Source organism: Lutra lutra, chromosome 2 (assembly GCF_902655055.1).
Source record: "Lutra lutra chromosome 2, mLutLut1.2, whole genome shotgun sequence".
In the NCBI taxonomy this organism is placed as follows: domain Eukaryota; kingdom Metazoa; phylum Chordata; class Mammalia; order Carnivora; family Mustelidae; genus Lutra; species Lutra lutra.
In genome coordinates, this window is record NC_062279.1 from 46,884,572 (window position 1) to 46,902,996 (window position 18,425).

At 37.2% G+C, this 18,425-nt stretch overlaps 1 protein-coding gene across 1 annotated transcript in view; it reads left to right on the forward strand.

The window, feature by feature from the left end:
• ADAM28 (ADAM metallopeptidase domain 28) overlaps nt 1–18,425 on the forward strand; it is an 82,970-nt gene that overhangs the window by 34,636 nt on the left and 29,909 nt on the right. The window contains exons 11-18 of the mRNA XM_047717374.1: nt 2,816–2,946; nt 4,137–4,314; nt 5,868–5,957; nt 8,622–8,817; nt 14,589–14,691; nt 16,726–16,885; nt 17,607–17,687; nt 17,989–18,067. Coding sequence (XP_047573330.1) covers nt 2,816–2,946; nt 4,137–4,314; nt 5,868–5,957; nt 8,622–8,817; nt 14,589–14,691; nt 16,726–16,885; nt 17,607–17,687; nt 17,989–18,067 — 1,018 coding nt within the window. The remainder of the gene's footprint in view (nt 1–2,815; nt 2,947–4,136; nt 4,315–5,867; nt 5,958–8,621; nt 8,818–14,588; nt 14,692–16,725; nt 16,886–17,606; nt 17,688–17,988; nt 18,068–18,425) is intronic.

An 18,425-nucleotide genomic window follows, 5' to 3' on the forward strand; every position in this document is an offset into this window, starting at 1 on the left:
TGTTTCCCTTCCTGTTCCTTTTTTAGAGTTGCTTTGAGAATTCACCAATGGTCTAGGTTGGACAAGATTTTCTGCCATTTCTCTCAGAAGCTTAAAGCCCTTTAACTAGGTTTAGAGATAGGACTAGAGTAAGGCAAGTGTCCATTTTATTTAAGTTGGCATAAATTTGTTGACGATATTCCCCTTCTTTCACCCTGAACGATCATGTTTGTTCTGTGGCAGAGATAGAGGAGAATGATCCTGGAGGGGTTTCGTGCCTTTTCTGCTGCTGTTCGCCTCCTACAGGCCCACACTGTTGGGTAAACTTGGAGAAAAGACAGTGAGTAGGTTAGAATTCCCCTATGTCTGAAGCTCCCACATTTTGTATATTTTCTTTCTGTACTGTACATACTCTGCCTTTATCAGTTTTAAGGGTTTTTTTGTTTTGTTTTTGTTTTTGTTTTTAGTATGAGTTATTACTGGCATCTGGTAGTATCCGGTATCTGGTAGTGTAAACAAATATTCATGCCCTGACTTTCGCTGCAGATGTTAACCCACCTTTCCTTGGATTTCAGGTTTGTTTGTTGCCTTGTGCCCTGAGCTGTGTATGAGTTCTATAAGTTATGAATCTTACTATGCCAAATGTTTTATTTATTGTAAGTTGGGGAGTGACACTCTTTCCAGCCTGCTACAATCTGGTGGTGAGGAGCAGGGGTTAAGGGTTTCTCTTTAGATTTTATCCGGTTTTAGTCTTAGGCAGGTCATGGGTCTCAGAGGAAAAACTTTCTTAGGGATCCTGCCTATCTTTCCCATGGCAGCAAAACTCTCCTTTCTATCTTTTGCAGGTCTTTTGAGGAAGAGTTTCCTGACTCACCCTCAGTGGGAGAAAATCTCAATTAATATCAATATGGGCTTCTGGGCTCAAGATTTTTGTCTTCCTGTTTCAGGAGTAGAGGGGGTGTGTGTGTGTGTGTGTGAGATTAAACCCATTCTCTAGCCATATTGGGTCTTCGGTTCTACCCTAGGTTGTCAGAGATTGCTATTTCTCTTCCCAGTGGCTTCAGGCTTCTGTTCCTTGAAGGAGAAAGATCTGGATATGGCTTATGCTCTTTTTCTTTTTCTTCACTCCTCATGGCTCATTCCACCAAGAGAAGTTCTTTCTGTTCTATTACCTAGCTCCCAATGTTTATCATGAGCTATAGAGAGGAGGTCTATCGAGAAATGTCTGTAAGTATGTGCAAAGTACCCTTGTTTCTGAGGTCCTGCTGATTCTATACTCTTGCAGTAGGCCATACTAGGCCTTTAGCAATTCATTTAAGAACTCAGATGAATTGCATCCCCAGTTGCAGGTACCTGACAGGTCCTCCTCTTTGCCTTGCTGGAGATAAACCAGTTCTCATGTCAAATCTGTACTTGGGAGGACCTGTCTCTTCTTAGTTTTCAGATCTGTGGATGTCCTACAACCACAATTGACTGATAGAATCAAGGAAAATTATAGTTAAGTTTTTCTGTCTAGTCCTTTTGTTTAGTGCAAGAATAATGTTCTTCCCAACTCTACACATCTGAGGTGGAAGGGATATATATATATATATATATATATATATATATATATATATCTCCAATATATCCTATGAGTCTGAATTTGTGATAAGCTTTATAAGGTGAACAGAAGAAGTAAAATACATATTTTCTAACTTGAAAGAGTTTACCATAAAATTGGAAAAGAAATTAGACTTTTGGGGTTTATTCCAAAGGGAAGAAACATTGAAGTTATGAAAATAATTTTTAAAGGAAGATACCATAAATTTAAGGACCTCATAAGGCAATGTGGAAAGTCTAAGCATACTTCCATTTTTCTTAATTTTTTTGGTTTGTTTTTGTTCCCCCTTGAGTAACTCCATCTTACTAAATAGGAAGGTTTACCAGGTTCATCTTGACAGAATGACTCAATATTATGAATTGTAAGTATTCACTTCCTATCTTACACAGTTGTTCCTTGTTTACCAGTCTTGCACTCTGCTGTATGGATCTCTTTATTTGATTCTTCGAATTGAAGTAAATAAGGAAATCAGGTTTCTGTGGGTGGGTGTAACTGGCAGATTCTTGTCTCCCCACTGGGAAATTAAAGCCTGTGGTGATTCTGTAGTGCTGTTTTATCACTCCTGGAAAAACCTGGAGCCCCCCCCCCCCCAGTGTGACACTTCTAATCAGAAACACTCTGGGAATGAAGTTGGTTACTAGCTGGACTTCATGCAATGGGACAAGTGAGAAAGGACTGATGTCTAGTCTTGGTGGTAACAGAATTGAAAAAAGATACCAATGGTACTAAAGTCCTGAGTTAACATTTTCAGATGCCCATTAGCCAAACATATCAAAGGCCTTCAATCAAATTAGAAGGTATTAAAAACAAGCCAGTGGGAGTGGCAGATAGATCAGTTTTTTAAAAATTCTGATTCCTTATCATCGTTGAAGATATTTTGCCACTATCTTTCATGGCAGGAAACCACAGAAACGTTTCTCATTATAAATATTCCCCATTTAAAAGAATAAAGAGCAAGCAATGTGCCCTGTGTTGTGCAATCAGTACCAAAGTTGTGCATGTGTGTGTGTGAGAGAGAGAGAGGGAGAGTGAGAGAGGGTGAGAGAGAGAGACAGACAGAGGCAGGAGGAGAATAAAGGAGAGAAGGAGAAGGGGAGGGAGAGGAAGAGAGATGGTGAGTAGTGAAAAGCTGAAGGTAATGTCACTCTCTCTGCCCCAGTTAGTAAAACTAATTATACCCCGAGTGATAATTTAGTTTGAAAACCAGAGGATCTGTTTCCCTATTCTTGCCCTTAGGACCACAGTGACAACATGCTTAGAGTAGCAGGGACCATGGCCCATGAAATGGGTCATAACTTTGGAATGTTTCATGACTCCTATGTTTGCAAGTGCCCTTCTACAATATGTGTGATGGACAGAGCACTAAGGTGAGGCTCTCTGGGAAGATGCATTCTGTTCCTGGTTTTGGTTCACTCTGGGCTGTATCTGTGCTATATCTTTCATGTCATCTTCAGCACACATTCAAGCTTTTAAATATTGAATAGTATAATCATGAATGCATATCTATACCAAACCACTTTATCCCTCTATATGCAATATTTTTCATTAACTAAGACATCATTTAAACATATTGTGTCTTTGCTGTTGGCATGATTGACATTTTTAACTTCATCTTACCTACACAAGACCTGGTTTCAGAAAATCATTAGTATATATCAAATTTTCATTGAATTCAGACTGGGTGGCTCTAGGATAAAAAGCTAATTAAAGAAGAGCATCCTTGCAGGAGGATAAAGACATTATACATCCCTGCCTTGCCTAAGCAAAGTTTCCAGGCAATTTTATCTTTAAAAATCCCCAAATCCTTTTTATTTTTTTTTTAAGATTTTATTTATTTATTTGACAGACAGAGATCACAAGTAGGCAGAGAGGCAGGCAGAGAGAGAAAGAGGAGGAAGCAGGGCTCGATCCCAGGACTCTGAGATCATGACCTGAGCTGAGGGCAGAGGCTTTAACCCACTGAGCCACCCAGGCCCCCCAACCCAAATCCCTTTAATATATGTATTTCCTCTCTTCTATTTCCCTGTCCCAGCTCACTCAACCTAGGGTTAGTCTTCCAGACCCTTCTCCAAAATACTGTTATGGTGGAATGCCAGTCACATATATTTGTTATCTCTCCCAGATACTATTGCATTTTTAAACCTCATCTTTGTTTGTGAAATGAAGAATTTCTGCCAAAAGTAATTCTTCTGAAGGAAAGTAAATTCTTAGACACGTAAATAAGTATGACTTTACTACCTGTAGGACTTTGCAGCCAAAATGATCTAAGGCTGATTGAGGTTCTCTGGAATAGTTAGAGCATCTTTGTTTTTTAAAACAGCAGCCTAGATGCTACACTTTAAGAATTGACATATTTTTTTCATTAAGCTCGAGGTGTTTGTGTCTATCCTGGAGGGCTAATTCAGGCACACAAAAGAGCTCACGATTTAGCAGTTGGGCAGTGGATTGGGTTTAATCTTTTAGGGCAGGTTTTGGGTGCATCATCCTCAATGTGTGATATTGCTCCCTTCATGCTCAGCATGACTGTGTTCCATTTTCTCTTTCCTTATCTTCATAGCTTCTATATACCCACAGACTTCAGTTCCTGCAGCCGTGTCAGCTATGACAAGTTCTTTGAAGATAAATTATCAAATTGCCTTTTCAACGCTCCATTGCCTAGAGATATCATATCCATCCCAATCTGTGGGAATCAACTGGTAGAAATGGGAGAGGACTGTGATTGTGGGACTCCCGAGGTACCACCGAAGAACTTTCTAAAATGGTCTAATTTGTTTTTCAATTGCTAAGACTATAAACTACAAAACTATATTATTACTCTGAAGTTGTACATTTTTAAATAACTTTGCATATATTCATCTGTTAGACATTTGTCAGGCCAGCCTTGCTAACAATGACTACTGCATTGCTTAACAGACCTTCCTAATTTCTTTCTTGGGGATCTTTCCCCATTTCCTGATTTTTAAGAACCACTCAACAACTGGGATTTGTATCCTCGTTCCTCTCTTTCTGGCAGAAATAACTTCACTTTTCTTTATGTGACTATGACCTACTGAGCAGTTACTTTAGGCGTGGCACCTCAATAGCTCTTGGAGAGTGTAATAGTTCACCCAAGGTCACAGAGCTGGTAGAGAGAGAGGCCAAGATGTAGACTCAGGTGTTTGAGCAGTCGCAAAGCTGTCTTGCACTGAGATTTAGTTTTTCTCTTTGTGACTTAAGAGTTTTTACCATTAGGAGTCCTCACCTGATCCTACCCTATTTGTAGGGCCACCAGGTTTCCCAATGGGACCTTTGCCCCCTTTTTATCAATATTTAATATGAGTGACCTGTCAAGGCCTCAAGGGGTTGGCTCTTCAGTAATTTCAAAATTTGACCACAAATGCATTCATTCTATGAGAAAAGAGGAATCTTTCCAAGAGGATGTTTATATTTGAAATAAGGGCAAGAGTTTTAATCCTAAAAAGTTGTAACTCTCTTAGGTAACCTAAACAGCTATAAGAGGAAGTTTCTGAGGGGAGAGCTTCCCCAAAGTCTCATGCAGATGCCTGATTTCTCAGAAACAAGGTGGGGAGAGCAAGACAAAGTCTATTGCTTAATGCAGTTGAATTAAATGTCAAAGTTGCATAAAGAACTATACTTTTAGGTTTTTAGTACGTCTTAGAGATTAAATCTACTGCTGCTGAGTAGGTACAAAACCGATGAGCTCAACTAATTATGTTTTTAACTATTTAGATAAATTTTATTTTTAAAAATTATAATTTTCCTTTTGTTTTCTTTCATGGTTTACCAAAAATAGATCATTTTCAGTATCCTATAGGAGGCTGAGTGATCTAAAGGAGATACTCAAATTTAAAAATGTGTCAGTAGAATTCAGATATGTGACAAGTCACCAGTGGTTTTAAAATCTGTTTTTCTGGGCGCCTGGGTGGCTCAGTTGGTTAAGCTGCTGCCTTCGGCTCAGGTCATGATCTCAGGGTCCTGGGATCGAGTCCCGCATCGGGCTCTCTGCTCAGCAGGGAGCCTGCTTCCCTCTCTCTCTCTCTGCCTGCCTCTCTGCCTACTTGTGATCTCTCTCTGTCAAATAAATAAATAAAATCTTAAAAAAAATAAAATAAAATCTGTTTTTCTAATGTTGAACTTTGTTCAATATTTTATTTTCCTGGAAATTATCTTTAGACCATATCACAGTAGGGTCTGTGTGATGAAAAAATTATACTATGAATTGTGGTGAAACAAGAGCAAAAAATTGAGACCCAATCTGGCATTTATCTTTGTCTCTGGTATTTCTTAGGAATGTACCAACATTTGCTGTGATGCTAAAACTTGTAAAATCAAAGCAAGTTTTCAATGTGCATTAGGAGAATGCTGTGAAAAATGCCAGGTAAGATTATTATTTTATTCTATTTTAATAATTATAATTACTGTTTATTTTTCTACATTAAAAATCTCAGTGATTATGTTAAATAAAATAGCAAAGCACTAGCTTTCTGTCTATAAAATAATGCTGCCTACATATGAGTGTTTACAAACATGGGCTATTTGATCCCCCAACAACCTTATGAATTAGATAATATTATCTCATTTTGCTCTTGAAGGAACATAAGCCCAGAATAGAAAATGTGTGAAATAAAAGAGCCACTGAAAGGCAAACTCCAAATATGACCTCTTCCAAACCCCGTGCTGGGACTTCTACCTGCCGCTGCTTCTGATGTCACAGAGCCTTCTTGCACCAAACCTCATAATTGGTTGCATATTCCTTTAATAACGGGTTAAGTGGAAACGTTTTGTTTTGTTTTGTTTTGTTTTAATAATGTGGGGTCTTCCCTATCTTCAGACTTTGACGTCACTTCAGGGTGAATTTCTTAAATATAAAGTGAGCATTCTGTGTCATTTTCTCTGTGGGGCTTGTTGACTTTCCTTTCAGGTTCAAATTTAGAATTTTACATTCTATCATTGCATAGAATTCTCTATTATTATTATTTGTTTATGTGTCTATTTTCTTAGTTAGACTGACTTCTGAGGGCAAGGGACTGATTCATTCTCACCTAGCACAGAGTTTCATACATTTTTTTTAATTTTATTTTTTATAAACATATAATATATTTTTATCCCCAGGGGTACAGGTCTGTGAATCGCCAGGTTTACATACTTCACAGCACTCACCATAGCACATACCCTCCCCAATGTCCATAATCCCACCCCCCTTTCCAACCTCCCTCCCCCCATCAACCCTCAGTTTGTAAATGTTCAAGACCTATTTGCAGAAAGGATGTGTGGACAGATGGCATACCAGATTATAGGTAGGATTTAGGATTTTTTTTCTTTTTGATATCAGAAGGAGAGGAAAGAAATAAAAGAGTCCAAAAGGAAGAAAATTTGAGAATTTAAGTCTTATTCCACAAGTGTTGATTAAGTGCTATTTGTTGGAGATTGTGGGAGATCAAAAAAAAAAAAAAAAAGGTAGTCTTTGACTTCAAAGAACATGCTATTTCTTTAGGGTAATGATATAAATACCTGAAACAGATGAAAATATAGTACAGGATTAAATGCCCAGGTAGACATTTTAAGGCTATTTGACCTTTGTGTAATGTTTTCCACTTATATTTTCACTTAAGTTTCATAATGACTCTGTAAAGGAAATATTAGATGGGGAAATGGATTTTCAGAGAGATTAAGTCCCTTTTCTAAATCATAAAGCTATCCTCTGTTAGAGCCAAGATTCAAATCTGCATCTTCCAAATCTAAATTCAGGGATCTTCCCATCATGTGTAGAAAGGAGAGGCAACCATGTGCCCTGAAGACATCAGAGGAGGCTTCATGGAAGATGAGGCTGTCACTAGTCTTAAAGTCAAGCGCAGATTTTATTTTTTTTAAGATTTTATTTATTTATTTGACAGACAGAGATCACAAGTAGGCAGAGAGGCAGGCAGAGAGAGAGGAGGAAGCAGGCTCCCTGCTGGGCAGAGAGCCCGATGCGGGGCTCGATCCCAGGACCTTGGGATCATGACCTGAGCTGAAGGCAGAGGCTTTAATCCACTGAGCCACCCAGGCGCCCCAAGCGCAGATTTTAAATAAGTAAACAGAAGGAGGAAAAATTCCTAAATGAGGAGACTGAGGGAAAGAATAAAGATGGAACAGGAAGTATAACCATGCTCATGTGAGAGCTGCTAAGTAAGCACATCTGGCCGGGCAGCAAGGTTTGAGTTTGGAGGGTTGTGTATGATCTAATTAAATTTTGGATTCCACTCTGTCATTATGTAAAGATATTGAAAGTTCTCTGATGATAGAGGAGCATGTTTGCTCACCTCATCTAGGGAAAGATATGCTTCCCAGTGTCCACACAGGACTCTTCAGATCTGCATAAATGGCAGAATTTGTTTGATTAAGTTTTCCCTTAGGCAGTAAGAGCAAGATTTGCAGTGGAATTAATACATCAAACAAAAATACATCAAATAAAAAATACATCAAATACACATTCAGTTGTTTCTCTCCCATAAGAAATCATTTCATAGGAAGAAGTGAGTTGAAAAGAAATATTTGAGCATACAATAAAAGGAATTAAGGATTAGGAAACATGATGCCTGGGAAAGTCTCAGGGCACACTGATCTGGTGCTTATAAACTTACCTGCCTTAATACAGAAGATTTACTTGGCCAATAAATCTCTTAAGTTGCAAATATAAATTTCCTTGAAAATCTTGACAAAAATGTATTCAACAAAGGAAAGAATAAATCCCTTCTTTGCAACTAAGATGAGGTTTGGTTTTCTTCTGTACCTTTCTCCTTGATATTTCTATAGTGCTTGCACTATAAATTCAGAAATATTGATTACTTAAAGACTCAGGCCATTGGCAGAAGTCAATAGAAATTATATAATAGGAGATGTCTTTAGTTTATGCAACACAGATGTAAGCTAAAATAGAAGGATGCCTCTAACTACCTTGCCAAAAAACGGCCAAAGGAAAAATATTATTTACGTTAGCTTGAGATATTCGAGTAAGTCGTGTGGAAAAAAAAGCCTTTTCTTCATTTTTATTTCCCTGCAGTTTAAGAAGGCTGGTGCAGTGTGCAGACCAGCAAAAGATGAGTGTGATCTGCCAGAAATGTGTGATGGTAAATCCGGTGTTTGCCCTGATGATAGATTCCGAGTCAATGGCTTCCCCTGCCAAAACGGGGAGGGCTACTGCTTGATGGGGATGTGCCCCACGCTGCAGGAACAGTGCACTGAGCTGTGGGGACCAGGTAAGAGAACAAGTCCCAGTGTTGAGGGCATTCCTGCCTCATACACATGAAAGGAAAAATGATGTTGTAACAGGTGACAGTGTTTAATCATGGCCAAAGTAGTATTCTGTCTCAATCTTCTTTCTTAGAAACTGTGTTACAGCTCAAAATCCTGGATAAGTGCATTTTAAGAAATACAAATAAGGATGGGTCAGTTAATTTGACTTTGAATTCCAGATTAACAATTTTTTTTTAGTATCAGTATGTCTCATGAAATATTTGAGGTAAGCTTATACTAAGAAAACTCTATTTATCTGAAATTCAAATTTAACTGGGTAAAGCAGGAAAGAATATCCAATGGGAAAAGGTCTCCAACAAATGGTGTTGGGAAAACTGGAGAGCAACATGCAGAAGAATGAAGACGGACCACTTTCTAACACCATACACAAAAATAAATTAAAAATGGATGAAAGACCTATATGTGAGACTTGAAACCATAAAAATCCCAGAGGAGAACACAGGCAGTAACCTCTTTGACATTGGCCAGAGCAACTTATTTCTAGACATGTCTCCTGAGGCAAGGGAAACAAAAGAAAAATAAACTATTGGAACTTCATTAAAATAAAAAGTTTCCATACAGTGAAGGAAACAACAAAACTAAAAGGCGATCTATGGAATGGGAGAAGATATTTGCAAATGACATATCTGAGAAAGAGTTAGTATTCAAAATATATAAAGAATTTATAAAACTTAACATCTCCAAAACAAATCATCCAGTTATAAAATGGGCAGAAGACATGAACAGACATTTTCCAAAGAAGACACCCAGATAGCCAGCAAACACGTGAAATGATGCTCAACATCACTCATTACCAGGGAAATATAAATCAAAAGTACAATGAGATACCACCTCACACCTGTCAGGATTGCTAAAATTAGCAACACAAGAAATGACAAGTGCTGGTGAGGATGTAGAAAAAGAGGAACTCTCTTGCACTCTTGGTGGGAATGCAAACTGATGTGGCCACTCTGGAAAACAGTATGGAGGTTCCTCAAAAAATAACAAAATACAACTACCCTACAATCCAACAATTGCACTACTAGGTATATACCCAAAGAATACAAAAATACTAATTCAAAAGAATACATGAACTCTGGTGTTTATAATGGTATTATCTACAATAGCCACAATATGGTTGTGGCATATTAATATCTCTATATAAATATATATATAGGTATGTTTATATTATATATACATAAAGACTTATGTATATGCATATGTGTGTGTGTATATATATATATGATTATTACTCAGCCATAAAAAGAATGAATCTTGTCATCTGCAGTGATATGGATGGAGCTAGAGTGTAATATGTTAAGTAGAATAAGTCAGTCAGAGAAGGACCTACCCCATGATTTCACTTATATGTGGAATTTAAGAAACAAAACAAATGAAGGGGGAAAAAAGGCAAACCAAAAAACAGACTCTTTATTATGGAATGTTGAGTATTGTACACCTGAAACTAATACTACACTGTATGTTAACTACTGAAATTTAAATAAAAACTTAACAAAAAAAAAAAAAACAATTTAACTGGGTATCCTATACTTTATCTGGCAACCCTAATCAAAATCCTTCTCAGATAAGTACATCCTTAGAAGTCTCTGTGTGTGTCTGTGTGTGTGTCTGTGTATGTCTCGGTGTGTGTGTCCATGTGTCTGTGTGTGTGTAGGGATGGCAGGAGTGTTGGGAGATGAGCAGAGCATAAGGGACGGGGGAGGAAAAAAGGACTGTGGGAATGTAGATGAGCAATTTGGAAAAGTGAAATCTCTTAAATGCTTATTTTGCCCATATTACTAGAGTTTTAGAAACCATAATCTCTGATTATACCATAAAAAAGAAATTAAAAATAAAACTTAACAATCTCCAAAACTGTAAACTAAAACAAATTGTACGGAACAACCTTGATCAGAAAGGCAATTTAAAAACTACCAGTTCTTTGGACTTCCTAGATATGATGTCCATGGTGCACATATCTGTAATTTTCATACCCTTTTCAGCTACACTTTCAGATTTGTCCTTAAATGACTGAAGGGATGTTTAAATAGGGGAAAATACATATTCCTAAAAATACTTGAAGAGGGTTAGCACATACCAGGAACCTTCCATAATTCTCGAAAATATACATAAAATAAGATAAAGGAAATAACAAAAATCACTGTTTCACAATATACCCAATAACAAAGAAACCTGAAAAATATATGGATTAGAATTTAGAAAAATTTCTGAATAAAAATAAATCCTTCGTATCAGGCAAGGGTGGGCTGAGACACAATCTGAGGAGCAAAGCTTGATACCATTTGTGCGTGGGCAGGTGCACCGGCGGGCAGGAGTCTGGCCTCAGCAATCCTCCCGCTTACAGATAGATCATGCAGCCTCACATGCTAAGTTACAGGTGGAAACAGAGATGGCTTTGTGGGTTAAAGAAACATTCTGTGCTTCCTTGACTGACTTTGGTATACAGCAGAAATCTAGGGAAAGAAAAATTCTCTGCACAGAGTTGAAGTTCTGAGCATTTCTTTATTATCAAGTAATAAATCACTGCAGTAAACACAATTGCCTTCTCCTTTTGCCTGAGCCTTCACTATCTGCCATGCCTGCAAATCTGTAGATTTCCCAGTACCTAGACACCATGTATTTTGTTCATTACTGCCTTCCCAGTGTGTTCCAGCACATTGCCTGACTTTCATAAATGTTCAAAATTATTGAATTAATGTTGAACACATTCATCTGATACTGGAATAGGGAAGATCTTTTAAATCGCACATTTAAAGGTTGCCCATATAAAAGATCAGAGATTCAGATTAGCTTTAAAAAAGTTCGAAAGGTAAAGGAAACAAAAGCAAAAATGAACTTTTGGGACTTCATCAAGATCAAAAGCTTCTGCACAGCAAAGGAAACAGCAAAACAAAGAGGCAACCCACGGAATGGGAGAAGATATTTGCAAATGACAATAGAGACAAAAGGTTTATATCCAGGATCTATAAAGAACTTCTCAAACTCAACACACACAAAACAGATAATCATATCAAAAAATGGGCAGGAGACATGAACAGACACTTCTCCAATGAAGACATACAAATGGCTCTCAGACACGTGAAAAAACGTTCATCATCACTAGCCATCAGGGAGATTCAAATTAAAACCACATTGAGATACCACCTTACACCAGTTAGAATGGCCAAAATTAGCAAGACAGGAAACAACGTGTGTTGGAGAGGATGTGGAGAAAGGGGAACCTTCTTACACTGTTGGTGGGAATGCAAGTTGGTGCAGGCACTTTGGAGAACAGTGTGGAGATTCCTCAAGAAATTAAAAATAGAGCTTCCCTATGACCCTTCAATTGCACTACTGGGTATTTACCCCAAAGACACAGATGCAGTGAAAGAAGGGCCATCTGTACCCCAATGTTTATAGTAGCAATGGCCATGGTCGCCAAACTGTGGAAAGAACCAAGATGCCCTTCAACAGACGAATGGATAAGGAAGATGTGGTCCATATACACTATGGAGTATTATGCCTCCATCAGAAAGGATGAATACCCAACTTTTGTATCAACATGGACAGCACTGGAAGAGATTATGCCGAATGAAATAAGTCAAGCAGAAAGAGTCAATTATCATATGGTTTCACTTATTTGTGGAGTGTAACGAATAACATGGAGGACATGGGGAGATGGAGAGGAGAAGGGGGTTGAGGGAAATTGGAAGGGGAGCTGAACCATGAGAGACTATGGACTCTGAAAAACAACCTGAGGGTTTTGAAGGGGTGGGGGATGGGAGGTTGGGGGAGCCAGGTGGTGGGTATTAAGGAAGGCACGTATTGCATGGAGCACTGGGTGTGGCATAAACAATGCATTCTGTTACGCTGAAAATAAATAAGTTTCAAATTTTGTAATTTATAAGGGATCACAAATTTATTTCAAATTAATCCTCAAGGTTTGAAAAGTCTAATAACATATATAAAGAGGGAGATCACCCTCTTCAATATCAAATCATTTCTATAAACCCTTTGTAGTTCCAAATATTGGAAATGTGAACAAGGCATTAACAGGTAATTTGTCATGAAGAAATACAAATGTCTAAAAAACATTTAAATCATTTTAGCTCACTAGCAAGAAGTATGAAGTACTGACACATTGATGTGTCAGGATATGCAAATATAGTAAGAAATACAATTGAAAAGTTGATTCCTTCAACACCTGTCAGATTGGTGAAACTTTAATATAGTTAATGCTCAGTGTCAGTGAAGATGTGGCAAAGCACCTATTTTTACACACTCCAGTAAAAACATGAATTAGCACAGTCTTTCCAGGATGAATTGGAAAAATGTATGTAAAACCTAAAAAGAAAAGGTACTGCTTTCCCCAGCAAGTGTTTTTAGGAATATTTTTTCACAAAGGATTTTCACCCAACACTTTTTTTTTTTGCCTTCCCCTAAGTATTTTATTTTAATTAACATATAATGTATTATTAGCCCTAGGGGTACAGGTCTGTGAACCACCATCACCCAACACTTTTAAAATTGATAATGGATAATTGTGAGACATCTCAAAGTCAAAGAATAAGCATTAGTCAAATAAATGATAGAGTATTTATGCAATGCAATTTTTACAGCCATGATACTGCTGAATATTTAGTGCCAGGGAAAAGGACAAGTATACTTGTTATTTGGGAAGCAGTGTGGTACTAGGTGTATGAATGATGCTTTTCACAATATTAGCAGCAATAACTCTGAAGTTTGGGATTAGGAGCATGCTTTTTCCTTATCATTCATGCCTAACCAAATTTTTCATGTAGATATTTTATTATAATAATAAGGAGCCTATAAATGTTCCTAAGATCAAATAATTAAGAAAATATGATAATAAAACTTTTTTTATCATCTTGGACTTTGGAACGTGAAATTTATTTAAAATGATTCCAGCTTATAGATAAACCTAGAGGTTAAGGCAGTTGGCCAGAGTCACACAGCTGTGATTTAGCTTCTGAGCTCTTAACCACTGTATTCTACTGCTCATCTGATGGGAATATAAAGAAGATTGCATGAGTAATTAAATATGTGATGCCTATTGCTGTGCCTGCACAAAGCAGAAGTTTGACCAAGCATAGCAAGTAATTGTGACAGTAGCAAGTATTATCAGAAGAGCTTCCCAATGTCTGCTTGTGGGCTGTTAATATGATTAATGATTGTGGCTCTCCTAGCTCAGTCTTCATATTTAGATTTTTTTTTGAATCTTCAGCAAATCAACCACATTTCTAAATATTTAGATAGCCATTATTCAAAAGTTAAAAATTTGAAGGCTTATTTATTTTATTTTTTTAAAAATATTTTATTTATTTAGAGAGAGAGAGTGTGTGAGGTGGAGGAGGAAGATGGGGAGAGAGAGGGAAAGAATCTTAAGCAGACTCCAAGCTGAGGGGGGGAGCCTGTCCCAGGGCTCGATCTCCCAACCCTGAGATTTTGACCTGAACTGAAATCAAGAGTCTGATGCTTAACCAACTGAGCCACCCAGATGCCCCCAAAAGAGTATTTTAAATTCTAGCTAGCTTTCTTAATAAGAAAACTATTCCAACCTGTATTTCTGACAATGGTCAATGGGATTATGCCAGAAAAGTAATTCTCATGCTATATATTTCATTAATTTTATATTTCATTAATCCTTTGTAGCATTGAATATCTTATCTCTTTTCTTTTCTAATATGTCCCTACTGACCATGCCTGGTTCAAGGGACCAAGGTTGCAGACAAATCGTGTTACAGCAGGAATGAAGGTGGGTCAAAGTATGGGTACTGTCGCAAAGTGGATGACACACACATTCCCTGCAAATCAACGTAAGTGGCCTTGTTGTTCAAACCTTCCTGCCCCATAGACTAGAGAAATCATTCACTTCCAGACACATGTTCTGATTTATTCCAGTTAAAGCAAAAGTTAATTTGGACATCATTCATTTGGTAAGCATTCATTGGGTGATGATTATGTGCTGTGTTTTAGACTAGGCACTAAGTTAAAATACAAATCAGAAAGAATTCCTTTTTCCAGTGCCTCATGGTGGGTGCTTTGGATGACACGTACAGTCATTGTGAAATAAAGGGAATGTGTGGATGGAACGTGCAGCAGTGAATGGGCATGTCTGGAAGTCTATACATGGATTTTCCAATATAACTTAGGAACTTTTCCATCTAGGTGTTTCATTATGGTTCTAGGAGTGTAAATATTTATCTACTCAGAGGAATAACCAATACAATGCTCATTTGGTTTTATTTAAGGTTGCCATGGCATTATCTAAGAAAAAACAGTAAGAGAAAAGATGGACAATTCACCTGGAGAATTTGTTTTACTTTTTGTATTGATATTCTGTAAAATAAATTTCTTGAATATCGTAAACAATGGACCTTGATATCTTTATATAAGGTTTTTTTGATTCTATAATTTCAAGATGACTTTTAAAATTCAAATTATAATGGATTAAACTGAGTATCTTCTCCAAATTTTACACATACTAAATAATGTGGAATAAGAAACTGAACAAGATTAATGTTTCTCAAAGTTTTTCTATTAAACAGTGATTTTTCCAGATGATAAATATTACCAAGCTATATTTCAGACAGAGAGTCTTCCTTTGGAGAGTCTGAGCCTAAAGGATAAAAATATTCCATGGTATCTCCTTTATAAGAAATCAGGGCAGATTCAAAAGGGAAAACAATTTTATAAAAAGCAATGCATGTGTTTTCTGGGAACCAATATGTAGTTCAAGAGGCAGCGAGCAGGAAAGAGAGTAAGGTGGTTCCACTTCTCTCTGTAGCAGGTGCACACATTGTCCTGAATGACTGTATGATCCCTGGATCATTCCTCCAACTAGAGGCACAAACATGTCATTCTTTCCACAGGCTGACCTACTAGTCACTTCTGAATAGTCATCGGTTGTAGTGGAGAGAGGACCTGAAATTCTCTGTGCTCTAGGCCCTCCTTATAAAAGCTCTACCTAAGTGACTCAAGAAAAATGCCTCTTCAAGTTTGGAGAGAATGTGTGCCTTTCTCCACTCCTCTGTCATATTTGCTAACAGTTGCCAGAAACATCAGGAGAATCTGATTCTGTCCCTCTCAGAGTAGTTTTTCACAGACTTCCTCAGAATTCTGCATAAAGTGATTGACTCCAATTTTATTGGACCTGACTTTATTCACCTTGGCAGTGAATGAATGGCTTTACTAAGTGCTGAGCTGTTTCATCATTATTTGCAGAGAGACAGTTCTTTTAGGAACCCTACATGATGTCTTCAAGTGTCACCCAAGGCTCAGCCTTATGTAGACACAGCTATAGTTGGGAGACTTAATATGCTGCAATTCATGAAAATAAAGTAACTTTAGTTGAAACAAAATAGAAATATCCACGTGCCCTCCATGATGTCTTTCCTCTTTATAGCTCAAACATGACCTTCATTTCCAGGTATTTCTCTTGGTCTGTCATGGCTTCTGCAGCGGCAGTCATTGCATTCCAATGAGACAAAAAGAGAAAAAAGTGAGGAGCAGGACATACTCCTTCATGTAATGCCCCCTTCAAGAATTTACACATAAGATTTTGCTTCCTCCCCATTGGTCAGAACTTAGGCAATTGACCAAAATTAGCTGCCTAGGAATCTGAGAAATGTGGGTTTTGTTTTTAAGCAACAATGTGACTTGTTAATGTTTGGTGGTTCTATTACTGAAGAACAAGGGGAAATTTGACATAAAGGGAGAACTAGGAGTCTCTGCTATGGGGAGAAATATGATGAGTTAAATATTGATGGTCTGGGAGGTGATTTAGAACTGCAGAGAACTGCAGTTAGGATCCTGGTATTTCAACTGCAACAAATTTGACTTTTCCTCAGTGATGCCATGTGTGGGAAGTTGTTCTGTCAAGGTGGGTCAGATGCTTTGCCTTGGAGAGGACATATTGTAACTTTCCTGACATGTAAAACATTTGAACCTGAAGACAGCAGTCAAGAAGTAGGCATGGTAGCCAATGGAACCAAGTGTGGAAACAAGAAGGTAAGTTGAAAAGTTTTAATCAAAGTTGAAACACTTTTAATCAAAGTGTTCTTTTGTCCTGTTTTTTGTTTTGTTTTGTTTGTTTGCTTCTCAAGGACTCCTTATGTTTTATGGGGCACAGTTTTCAAAGCAATACTTAGCACCACTCATTTATGCATGCGTCCACTCATCCCTTCAATACTGCTTAATAGGTAACTATTATGTGCTTAAGTACTGGGTTATTAAAACTTGGTAAATTGTATTGTCCCAAATCAGTAGGTTCTCAATAAATGATAACCACCTTGATAATAATAATTAAGAGAATAATAACAATACTATTTATTTTTATATAAATGATAGTTACTGCAATATTGAAGATGATGTGATATTAACATGTTTTCCATAATGTTTTTCTTTGGAATGGGTGCTTTGTATCATATGCAATGCTTAGCTCAGTGCTAAATATCAGTCTCAGGCATGGACTGAAGAGGTGGATTAAGGGAATGACTCAGGAGGAATAAAGTAAAGTAAGGAAATATCCTTTAGAGGACTTTCCAAAAAATTTTTAACAAAAATTATCTAGCTTCATCTTCTTATTTCTAAAAGAATGCTGTGATTTCCCTAATAAAAGGGCAACAATCATGGCTAATAATAGAAGACTAAATTCCAAAGAGTCAGCAATTTGCAGAGCTGAAGCCATTAGGTATTGATGTCAGCTTGATGTTTTTCACATCACTTTCAGGTTTGCATTAATGCAGAATGTGTAGATATTGAAAGAGCCTACAAATCAACCAATTGCTCCTCCAAGTGCAAAGGACATGCTGTAAGTTTTGACAACGCTTCCCCAATCTTGCTGAATCTTTTGTAATTTTAGATCAGTTTCAATAATGCTGAAATAATGTTTCAGCATTAAATTAAAATTATTAAGTTTGCCTTAATGCTCAGTAGTTTGGTTCAGTGAAAAGAATTTCTTCTAAAAATTTGGTATTGACATCCCTACGATGGATTCATACATTATGTAGATAGCTGAAAGGCTACAGAGTAAGGGTTAGCTTCTGATGAATAGGGCCCCTGGGTTGGTGGTCAGCCTAGTGTGGAAACTAATAAGATCTTGTCTTCTCTAGGTGTGTGACCATGATCTCCAGTGTCAGTGTAAAGAAGGATGGGCTCCTCCTGATTGTGATGACTCTTCAGTGGTCTTCCGTAGGTAACATTACATGTCTAGCCTGAAAAAATTGCTCTTCTAAGCTTTTATTTCATATTACACTAGATTTCATTGCCTTTTCTCTCTCCTCTTGGAATTCTTGTTCATTCCATAAATACTGAATCTGCAATATTAATCTTCAAGTTCTCTAACAGTTTTTTGTTTTTGAAGCATATTTTCCACATCCTTATGCTTTTACTATACATACAAAAAATTTCCTCAAATTTTATATTTGCAATCTTTAATTTCTAAAATTTTCTTGTTTTATGATTGTTCTATTTTTGTAGCAGCTTTGACTTAATGTATAGATATAACATCCTCATAGAACTCTCTAAGAACACAGCCTAGATTATTTTT